This window comes from Balaenoptera borealis (assembly GCF_965194805.1).
Source record: "Balaenoptera borealis genome assembly, chromosome: 11".
Lineage (NCBI taxonomy): Eukaryota > Metazoa > Chordata > Mammalia > Artiodactyla > Balaenopteridae > Balaenoptera > Balaenoptera borealis.
The window spans coordinates 47,932,728-47,945,221 of record NC_138868.1 but is presented as its reverse complement, the minus strand read 5'-3'; the positions used below and the strand labels follow the sequence as shown (position 1 = coordinate 47,945,221).

The 12,494-nt window shown below is 34.9% G+C and overlaps 1 protein-coding gene across 7 annotated transcripts in view; it reads right to left on the bottom strand.

Annotated features, from left to right (window-relative positions):
- Positions 1-12,494, bottom strand: part of STK33 (serine/threonine kinase 33) — a 205,349-nt gene that overhangs the window by 31,661 nt on the left and 161,194 nt on the right. For all 7 annotated transcript variants that reach the window (XM_082341580.1, XM_082341574.1, XM_082341576.1 and 4 more), the window contains one exon: positions 157-351. In XM_082341580.1, the coding sequence (XP_082197706.1) occupies positions 157-351 (195 nt within the window). The remainder of the gene's footprint in view (positions 1-156; positions 352-12,494) is intronic.

Here is a 12,494-nt window from a genome sequence, read left to right as displayed (position 1 = left end):
CTGTCTTTATCATGCAGGTCTCCTTTGTTACAAACCATTAAAAACCAACAACAAAAAAGAGTTGCAAAAAAATGTTCCAAGTGTTGTGAAGGTATTTTACAGTTTGGAGAAATGGAACAATTGGTTCTTCCTACTTGTTTTGTTGGTTCTTCCTACCTGTTTTCCTTCCTCTTCATCTGAAGAGTTACTGACATGGATACTTCTGCTGGGTTGGTAACCTTTCAACTTTTCTTGACCGGACCAGTTGTTCTTTTGGTCTGTTGTACTTTCCTCATCACTTCCTGGGTTATTTTTCCATTCTTTCATCATTTCTAACACATTGGTTGGTCTCGCCGAAGAAAGTATATTGCCCTAATATTAACAATGAATTTTTGGTGTTATAAACAGTTTAGAAAACTGAAGGCTCTTACATATTTTAGTAATATAGTCTCACAAATTCAGTAAGTCACATGGAAAAATTATAATGCTGAATAAATAGCAAAACTTTGGATGCCCTTTTGAGCATACTCCTTGTACTGGCATGTCTCAGACCTCTTCACTAATACTTTTACAATATGCCAAAATTTAGGGATGGGAGAATATTCTGGTTTAAAAGAATAATGCAGCATGCTTGTGTGAAAGAACCACTAGATAGGGCAAGTTCCTGGAATCCAAAGACCCCCTTACAGTGCTGTTCCTAGAAAATTAATAGGGAAGCTGAAAGAATGAAAGAAGTTGCCCAAAGTCTACTGGGTCCAACACTAAGGGTAAGCCTATATAACATCAAAATGGCTAGGTAAAAAAACCTAAATTCAGTTGATTAGTCCGGTGCCGTGTCCAAGAATATAGGTGTTTGACTTGAAAGCTCTTAGTTGACTGGAAGATTTCGATATAATGTGGTCATTTGATTGTAATGGATTCCGTGCACTGTTTTAACCCCAGATGTGGCTATACCATACTAAAACTGACCACTTTATATTAACTATATTTGTCTCAAAGCTAATATTCCATTTAATGCCAAGAAATGCATGAATGCATTCTTAAATGCCTCCTGCTAGACTAGGTATGCCTTAAATAGTTTTGCTCCTAACTCAGACTAGTAGAGAAAGTTTGGACAAGAAGTTTGGATCACATTTAGATTAAAACAGGACGTTTAGGTGTGAGAACAACTATGGAGTGATCTAAGTTAATTTGATATGTGGGTGGATTGAAGCATTAAAGCAACAGTGATACAGAATAGTATGAGGCCAGGCATCTTAAGGGCAGCCATCTGAGTACACTGTTGAGGATTTGTAGAGTTTAATATATTCGTGGTTAAAGACACAGACAAATATTAAGCATGGAATAGTAATAATTAAATTAGGATCATTATGCTATTCGTTCCCTGTGGTTCTTCTACGTCATCCTGTTTTAAGAAGGTCTATATTCTTACTACTTTCATAGCATCCTACTTTTGGTCGCACTTCTGCAGCCTCTACGCATTTACTCCCAGAATGCCCTTACTATGCCTTCTGCCAACCCGTAGCCTACATTTCCGTCAAGGCTCAAGTTGACAGTCATCTCCGTCAAGTATCCCAGAACTTCCAAAGATGTTGTCAACTTAAATGAAGCACAGATGAAGTCTCAGAGAGCAAAAAGGAGTTGAAATTGTTTAGAACGGCAGATAGTCTCAGAGCTCTCATCTGAATGAGTTCTGATCTTCAGGGCTCTGTCAACAGCCCTGCTTGACCCCAGTGATTCATCTAGCCTCTATTACAACTTCCTGGCTTCATCATGACCTTGAACACTAACCCACAGCGTCCAGGCTCCTGGAATACTAGTACACACAACTTTGCCTCAACTTAATTCTTTCATTAGAAAACAGAGACAATCTGACATCTATGTCTGTAATCCCAGTCCTCAATTGCTCTTCCCTGATAAACTCTCTACAAGTTAACTCTTTGGATCTAGAGTCATTTCTTCTAGGCACATAGTAGAATTTTGCTTCTCCACCTCTTTTGGAACATGATGATATGACTTGTTTTGACCAGTAAAATGTGATTTGAAATAGTGTGTATCACTTCTGGGTAGAAACTTGAAGAGAGAGCATGTAATTTACATGTTCTCAGTTTCTGCCTTAGTAACTATAGAAGCACAGAGATGGAGCCTCCCTCAGCCTGGGTCCCTGAGTGAAGACAAAGTAAAACAGAGCTTGCTCCCCTCCTCCCAGCCAATGTGCAATGGAAGGCATAAAGAACACTTGTTACCACAGCATAATCTAGCCTGTCCTGATATAGACAGATTAAATATTTACACTCTGTAAGTCACCTCCAAAAAGCCTTATAAAGAGTGAGCCCACTATATAATCAGCATACCCAACAAAATTGTAATTACTACACAGATCATATGCAATCAGTGCCATGTGATAGCCAATTTATTTAGGCAGTCTTTGCTTTGCACAGTCCTGATATGCATGAATTTTAGTCATCATGACTTAAATAATATCAGTCCCTCAGCAACACAGTTCAAATTTCAGTCACCATGGTACATTAACTATAATTGCATAAAGTTCAAACTTCACTGCTAGCTCTTCAATCCACGATCACCAGGTAAGTTACAGATTTGCATCATGATCAGTGACCAATCACGTCACTTTTTTCACAGTCTGTTGGTGATTGGACACTGTGCATCTGCTATTCAGTTCACACACAGACAGCAATGTGTGCAGTTGTGTTGCCTCCTTGTCTTGCAGGGAATTTGCCAACAAAAATGAAACTGCAACAAAGAAATTAAAAGTGATAATACTGGGAGTAAAATCTGAATCAGATGTAAATGGAGTAATAGAAGAAACAGCTGACTACGGGAATGCTGCCACTGCCACTGTGAGAATCTAGATGCGCAACCAAAGGAACTTAGTGAAGGCAAACTTATCAATATAAATGAGGAAGGATGAAGATGCTTCAGAGAAAATGACACTCACAAAAAACTTGACATTTAAAGAATTTTCAGAGATATTCAAGATATTGAAAAGACAAAGGATACAATGTTGGAAATTGATCCAAACTTGTAAAACAGTACGACAATTCACCAAGGCATAAAAAAGATGCTCCCCTCTGTATGTATGCTAAGAAGAAGGCAAGCACTGTTTAAACTAATCTTGATAAGTTTTTAACCCCAAAATAAGACACTTTAACTCTCAATATTTCTAATGTTTTAAATTACAGTGCAAAAAATTTAGCTTTACTTTTGTTTCATTCTCTCTATATATTTAGAACCAACAGTTAGGGAGTTTTTAATGTTTAACAAAAAATTTTAAAGGGCATGGAAAAATCACAATTTTTCCCATTGATTATTAAAATTATTTTGCACAGCTTCAATCTGCACTATTTTTATGGTTCTGCACTACTGTGCAAAGCAAGGATTACCTGTACTATCTTGAATCTGCATTTCTAGCCAGCTTTCAAGTGCTTGGTTCACATATATCAATATATACACCCAAAAGCATGGTGACTGACACGCTACAAATGACTCTATTTCTTATTGCAAAGAGACTGGGGAGAAGAGCAAAAGATCTAGAATAGGGTCATTATCCCATCAAAAACACTCTACCATTTATAAATTTTTAACTATATGCTTCCTATATTCCCTTGTGCTATCAAACAGGGCACAAATGTTGGTATAGATTCCAGACTTTCCCTCTTGTCTAAAGTCCAGCCAGTAACTTACTAGACTAGCCCCTTCTTGCCTGCTAACAGTTGGAGGAGGAATTGCATCAGATACTTGGACTGACCAATGAATAAGTGGCCCAGAGCTGTGTGTCATGAGCCTTCTAGGCTCAAGAGAAATTACACATGAACCAACCAAACAAAAATGGGTGGAATTGTTAGGGCAGACACTGGAGATTGTGGAGACACCTCACCATCAGAACAGTAACCTCTGAACTCCCTTTACCGGCTGTATTAAGAGGGGTCACACCCTGAACTCATCAACCATGAAGCAGCAAATGGCAAGAAGGCAGCAGTAATAGGCTGATAATCTGAGGCTACCATAAGTAGAAAACCAACCTTTTTGTTAATAAATTTCCACTTGTTTAACTAACAGTTTGAGACTACTTTATTTTGAAAACCTGGAAAAATGAACACTCACAGAGGAGAAGCATTGGTCAAATACTAAGATTTGGATTTAATCTTAGTAGACAGGTCCTGCAAATAGGAACCCAAACATACATCCTCATCTAACAAAATTTGCCTTTTCAAGGACAGTGCCTATCAGTATTGTGTAAACAATAAGTCTTTAACAAGTATTTTTTAATGAACGAATGAATGATATGTATGAGTTGGGATAAGAGAGTATGAAACATAAAATCAGCAAAACGAAAAGGAAACATTCTGGGTCTTTAACTTACGGTCATCATTTTCCACTCTTCGTAAATAGCTAGAACTCTTTATTTTGTAATGTTCCAAGGAATAAATTGCTTTAATTAGAAAAATTTTTTATATCTTTATAAAAAAGATATAAAAGGATGCTCAACTTCACAAAATTAATAAAATCCAAATCAAAAACAATGAGTTGGCAATTTTCACCTAATAGATGGACATAAATTTAAGTTTGATAAAACTGTGTTGGTGAGGGTATGGGGAAACAGGCTCTCTCATTTACTTGCTTTTTATGGGAGGATAAATTGGCAATAAACTATCAAAATATGTAATGCACATTCTCACAAACCAGTAATTCAACTTTTAAGAATTTATTTTATAGATATGCTGACACAGTATGCAAACATATACTTACAAGAACATTTGTTGCACCATTGTTTGTAACAGAAAAGACCTGAAACAATTTAAATATTCCATATTCATAGGGGCAAAATAACAGTATATCCATAGTTTTGGATACAATACTGCTTTTTAAAAAAATAAGCATATCTTCCCAAAATACATTAGATGAAAAAGAATAGTCTCCGTAATATAAACCCATTTGTGAAAAGCGAATAATAAAAATGTTCAGAATGATTTGAAAGAATACATAAGAGACTTAACAATGGTTGTCTTTAGTAAGAGGGAATGAGGGAATGGAGGGAGAAAGTTATTTTTCCTGCCTTGTTTTCCATTTAAATCATTTACTAAGGGTAATGGCAACTATTATATGACTAAAAATTAATATAAACTATGTAGGAAAAGAAATAATGTAAGTTGCAGATACTCAAAAAGGACTGATAGCACCCAGTAAGATCACCAAACATGCTCTCATGGGTCTCAGTGAGGCCAAGGCAGCAGCATAGAACGGTAGTAAGGGCTGCTGAAGTAAGCAACTCTGCACCACTTTAAAATTTTTCCTAACAAAGTCATCTCAGTGATTTTGTTTTCACAAGTATAGCAAATAATGAGAGTAGAGAAAGTTGGTGTTGATATTCCTATTCTTTAAGAGGAAACAAACTGAGAAATTTAGTAATTTACCCTTATTCCAGAAGTGCATTTCCAATTGTCTGCTAAGAATTTCTAGGTAGAGGTGTTGCTGAGCCTTCAATACTGTAATGTATATTTGAAAACTGCTCAGAGAGTTTTTCCCACCACAAGAAAAAAAATTTAAACTATGTGAGGTGATGGATATAGTAACTAAATTTATTGTGGTAATCATTTCATAATATATACATATATTAAATCACTATGTTGCACATCTTAAATTTATACAATGTTATATGTCAAATTATGTCTCAATAAAGCTGGAAAAATAAAAACAAAATATATTCCAAACCAACATTCTTCAAACGGTTATGTGTACACCTCGCTGTACACGAAGACTTCCTAAGGGCTGTATGGGCAGGGATGGTTTGCAGGGAGTCAGTTTCAAGACCCTCAATTTCCAATGACCTATTCTTTTTCAAAAGTCACCTGCTTGAGCAAGGATTTGTAGTAATTCTTTCCATGTTCTTTTCTTAAGTCAGCTTCTTACAATGCTTGTTATTGTACATATATTTATTTGTGTGTGTGTGAGAGAGACAGAAGGCTCATATCTAGAATATACAACTTCTACAAATCAATAAATTAAAAAAAAAACTAATAGAAAAATGGAGGAAAGACTTGAACAGACATTTCATAAAAGAAGATATCCAAAAGGCCAATAAGGATAAGTAAAGTAAAAGTGACCAATTTCATTTGTCATTCAGGAAACACAGATTAAAACCACAATGAGATACCATTATATATTACCAGAGTATCTAAATTAAAAATATTGATAATAACAAGCACTGGAGAGGATGGGGAGCAAAACTAGAACTCTTACACATTGCTGGTGAGTGGCACAAAGTGAACGGTGGAAAAGGGAACAAAGGAACTTTCTTGTGGGGGGTGGAAATGTTCTGTATTTTGTTCTGGGTGGTGGTTACACAAACGCATAAATTCATAAAAATTCATCAAGCTATACACTTAAAATCTGTGTATTTTACATTAAGTAAATTATATCTTAACAAAACTATGATTAATTTAAAATTAAATTTCATAGATTTGTACCTATTATTACATGTAGCTTAATCATTTTCATGGCTGTATAATATTCCATTGTTAGACGATACCACAATTTATTCGTTGTCTAGTCAGAGGGAATTTGGGTTGATTCTGGGTTTTTGCTCCTATATACACTTCCACAAACATTATTGTGTATATCTCCACGTGTATATGTGCAAGAGTTCCTCGGGTATATTCTTAGAAGTGAAATTTCTTGGTTATAAAGTATGTGAATGGTTAACTTTAAAAGATAATGTCAATCCCTTTTTCCAAAGTAGTTGTACCAATTAATACTCTCACCAGCAATGATTAAACTTAAAAGCTTTTGCACAGCAAAGGAACCATAAACAAAACGAAAAGACAACCCACAGAATGGGAGAAAACATTTGCAAATGAAGCGACCAACAAGGGATTAATCTCCAAAATATACAAACAGCTCATGGAGCTCAATATCAAAAAAACAAACAACCCAATCAAAAAATGGGCAGAAGATCTAAATAGACATTTCTCCAAAGAAGACATACAGACTGCCAAGAGTCACATGAAAAGATGCTCAACATCATTAATTATTAGAGAAATGCAAATCAAAACTATAATGAGATATCACCTCACACTGGTCAGAATGGCCATCATCAAAAAATCTACAAACAATAAATGCTTGAGAGGGTGTGGAGAAAACGGAACCCTCCTACACTGTTGGTGGGAATGTAAATTGGTACGGCCACTGTGGAAAACGGTATGGAGGTTCCTTAAAAAATTAAAAATAGAACTACCATATGATCCAGCAATCCCACTCCTGGGCACATATCTGGAGAAAACCATAATTCAAAAGGTACATACACCTCAATGTTCATTGCAGCACAATTTACAATAGTCAAAACCTGGAAGCAACCTAAATGTCCATCAACAGAGGAATGGATAAAGAAGATGTGGTACATATATAGAATGGAATATTACTCAGCCATAAAAAAGAATGAAATAGTGCCATTTGCAGCAACACGGATGGATGTAGAGATTGTCATACTGAGTAAAGTCAGTCAGACAGAGAAAGACAAATATCATATGATAATGCTTATATGTGGAATCTTAAAAAATGGTACAAATGAACTTATTTACAAAACAGAAACAGAGTCACAGATGTAGAAAACAAACTCATGGTTACCAAGGGGGAAATGGGGGGGAGGGATAAATTGGGAGACTGTGATTGACAGTACACACTACTATATATAAAATAGACAACTAATAAGGACCTACTATATAGCACAGGGAACTCTGCTCAACACTCTGTAATGACCTATATTGGAATAGAATCTAAAAAAGAGTGGATATATGTATATGTAAAACTCATTCACTTTGCTGTACAGCAAAAACTAACGCAACACTGTAAATCAACTATACTCCAATAAAAATTAATTTTAAAAAAAGATACTCTTTACCCACATCTATTCCAACACCGGCTACTGTCAGACTTCTTAATTTTTGGTTTATCTCACTGAGGTCTTGGTTTGTATTTCCCCGATCACTAATGCGACTGAACATCTTGTCACGTGTTCATCAGCCAAATGTGGGTCCTCTTCTGTAAAAATGCCTGGCCCTAAAGCAACTATACTCCAATAAAAATTAATTTTAAAAAATGCCTGGCCCGGGGCTTCCCTGGTGGCGCAGTGGTTGAGAGTCTGCCTGCCAGTGCAAGGCACACGGGTTCGAGCCCTGGTCTGGGAAGATCCCGCGTGCCGCGGAGTGGCTGGGCCCGTGGGCCACAATTGCTGGGCCTGCGCGTCTGGAGCCTGTGCTCTGCAACGGGAGAGGCCGCGATGGTGGGAGGCCCGCGCACCGCGGTGAAGAGTGGCCCCCGCTTGCCACGGCTGGAGAGAGCCCTCGCGCAGAGACGAAGACCCAACACAGCCAAAAATAAATAGATAAATAAAAACAAAGTAGACAATGCGTTTAAAAAAATACATTAAAAAAAAAAAAGATAAAAGTGAAAGGGGATTATATTCCTCCAGTACCATTAACCCTAAAAAAAAAAAAAAAAAAAAATGCCTGGCCCTGTCTCTTTGTACATTTTCTACTAGGTTGTTTGTCCGCTTTGTATTGATTTGTAAGAATTATTGAGATTTCATGATATTAACCCTTTTTTGGTTTTTTGGGTTACAAAAGCCTTCTCCTAGTTTATAACCTATCCCTAAAGTGTTGTTTTATGAACAGAAGTTCTAAAAATTAATATTAAGTCAAGTTTATCCACCATTTCTTTTATGTTAGTGCCTTTGGTATCTTGCTTATAAAATCCTTTTCTACACACTCCAAGGTCCAAAAGATTTTCACCTATATTTTCTACTAAAAGTTAAATATAAATTTTATTATTTAAGTCCTTGATTTGCAGTTGACTCTTGTCTGCAGTGTGAGATAGGAACCCAATTTCTCTCTCTCTTTTTTTTTTCATATGGACAACCATTTATTCCAGCTCCAGTTATTGAATAGTCTCTCCTTTTTCCACTGATCTGCCATACTACCACTGTCATAAAAGTTCCAGATATGCATGGATATGTTTCTGCACCTTCTATTTTATTCTACTGGTCAATTTGCTTATTACTGCAAATGATCACACTATGCTAACTAACACAGCTTCATAAGTCTTAATATCTGGTAGAGCAAAACATTTAGAAATGTCTTGGCTATTTTCGACCCTTTAAGCTTCGATACAAATTTTAGGGTCAGGAAAGCTTGTGGAATTTTGATTGGATTTGCATCGTGTATGTACATCAACATGAGGAAATCAGTTTTTATGATATTAAGTCTCCTGACCTATGATTATGGTATATCTTTACACTTAAGTTTTCGTCAATGTTTTTCAATAAAATTTCATAATTTTCCCCAAATCTTATGCTGAATTTATTTCTAGAAATTATATATTCTTGAATATTATTTTACATCTTCATTTTTTTACATTTTATATTGTTGCTTGCTAGTGAAAAGAAATACAATGTCAATCTTTTTTTTCCAGGTTTACTGAGATATAATTGATATATAACATTGTGTAAGTTTAAAGTGGACAATGTGTTGATTTGATACACTTACATATCGATGAGTATCAACCTTAAATCCAGCTACCTTACTCAGCTCTTTTATTATTTCAAATAGTTTGTCTAATAATTTGTATATTACTGCAAATAATAAAAGTTTTATTTCTGTTTTCCAATTCTCATGACTTTAATTTATTTTCCTTGTCTTAAGTTGACTAAGATCAACAATGTTGGGAAAAACTATTGAAAGCTGATTTCCTTGACTAGCTCTTTATTTTAAAGAAATGCTTCTCACGTTTCCCATTTAAAACGGTATTTGCTGTAAACTTTTATCAGGTTAAGGAAGTTTTCTTCTATTCCTAATTAAATTATGACTGTATACTGAGTCTTATTACAAGTGTTTCCTTTAAATTATCATATGCTTTTTGTCCTTTAATATATTAATGTGTGAATTTATATTTACAGATTTTTTTTCCAAAATTAAACTATCATTGTATTTTTAGGGAAAATCCAACTAGATCATGATCTTTTTTATAAATACAGTTGGATCCAACTTGCTAATATGTTGGTTAAGGTTTTACATCTATATTAATAAGTAATATGGATCATTTTCCTTTTTCATAGGTTTGGTTTACAATGGTCTAGTTTTGTTATACTAGAGTATACAGAATTAATACTAGACTCAGAATAAATTAGGAAAATTCTCTCTTTGGGGGCACAGGAGGAGAGTTATAAATTTGACATAAAAGTTTGGTAGAACTAATCTGTAAAATCATCTAGGCTTGGTGTTTTCCTGGTGGAAGATTTTAAACTACTGCTTCAATTTCCTTAGTGATTATATAGGACAATTCAAGTTTTCTATTTATTCTTTTTTTTTTTTTAGTGTTTTTTTGAGGTGGACCATTTTTTAAAGTCTTTATTGAATTTGTTACAATATTGCTTCTCTTTCATGTTTTGGTTTTTTGGCCGTGAGGCATGTGGGATCTTAGCTCCCCAACCAGGGATTGAACCTGCACCCCCTGCATTGCAAGGCAAAGTCTTAACCACTGGACCGCTAGGGAAGTCCCTTCTATTTATTCTTGAGACAATTTTATGAAGCTGTATTTTTTGAGGAAAATTTTTTTTTGGGGGGAAATATTTTTTATGAAAAGAAATTTTGTCCATTTTTCCTAAGTTTTCAGATTTATTAGTATACAGTTGGTGGTGGTATTCCCTTACCTTTTTAATATTTATCCTTTTAATTTCTGCTTTATCTGTGCCTGTATTCCCTTTTTCCTATTAATAGTATTTTTGTCTTCTCTATTTCTTTCTTATTTTTGTCAAAAATTTATCTATTTGTTGGTCTTTTCAAAGAATCAAGTGTTGGTCTCATTGATCTTCTCTTTTCTACCTTTCCTTTCCATTTAATTTATTTTCACTCTTAGTTTTATTTTTCCTACTACTTTATTTGGGTATATTCTGTTGGGATTTTTTCCTGAGATTTTAAGTTGGATATGTAGTTCCTTTTTAGCCTTTCTTCTTTCTAATGTGAATATTCCAGGTGATAAATTTCTGCTGAAACACATTCTACTGCATCTCACAGGTTTTGATATGTTGTATTTTTATTACCATTCAGTTCTACAAATTAAAAATTTGTTCTCATTAGTATTTATTCTTTAACCCATGACTTATCTAGAAGCATGTGATTTAATTTCCAAATATATATAGATATTTAATCTTATTGGCATTGACTTTTAACTTAATCGTGTATTGTTAGAGAACATAATCTGTGTGAAATTTATTGAGACTTGCTTTCTTCCTGGCCAGATCAATTTTGGTAAATGTTCCTTCCACATGTGGTTAAGAAAAATGTATATTCTCTAATTGTTGGATGCAGAATTGTATACATGTCCACTAAAATAAGCTTGTTAATTGTGTTGTTAAAATACCCTTGTTTCTGTTTTCATTTGCTTCACATATCAATAATTGAGAGAAGTGCATTAAAATCTCCCACATGATGGTGAATTTTCCAATTTCTCCTTGTAATTTTGTCATTTTTGATGTATATTTTTGAGGTTATCTTAGTAGTTGCATACATGTTTAAACTTATATATTTTGTTTGGATTGAACTTTTATCATTATAAAGTGACCTTCATTATCTCTAACGATGATTTGTTTGTGGCAAGGTATATTTAATTGATATTAATTCAGTTACTCAGGCTTTTTTTGGTTAGTGTTTGCCTGGTATGTTCTTTTCCATTCTTTTTCCTTCAATATTTGTGTCCTTATGCTTCAAATGTGCTTCTTGTAAATAGCACTTAGCTAGATTTTTAAAAAGTCAACCTGACCTTATGTCTTTTAACAGGTATTTCTTTTTTTAAAATATTATTTTTTTCATGTTTATTTTAATTTATTTATTATTTTTGGCTGTGTTGGATCTTAGTGGCGGCACGTGGGATCTTTTGTTGTGGCGCGTGGGCTTCTCTCTAGTTGTGGTGCACAGGTTTTCTCTCTCTAGTTGTGGCACACAGGCTCCAGAGCGCGTGGGCTCAGTAGTTGTGGCACGTGGGTTTAGATGCCCTGCAGCATGTGGGATTTTAGTTCCCCAACCAGGGATCAAACCCACATCCCCTGCATTTGAAGGTGGATTCTTTACCACTGCACCACCAGGAAAATCCCTTAACAGGTATTTCTAACCCATTAACTTATGTGAAACTGTTTCTATCATTTAGGTTTATTACTACAACTGTCTCACTCTTTGTATCTTTTTTAATCCTTTACTATTTGAAAATCCATTGTCTACATCTTCCATTTTAGCCCCCTCTCGTGTACCCATGTTCTCTCTCCGTTCTCAACGCTTGTCATGTGTATATTATCACACATTTTAAGTCTGGGTTATTATGAATATACTTTCTCCTCTTCTTCTTTGGTCTTTTTCTTTTTTTTTGGACACCAACACACTTTACTAAGGTATTTGAAGACTCTTGGTACACATAGCTCTTGCAGTATCTACTGGATTTCTTTGACCTCC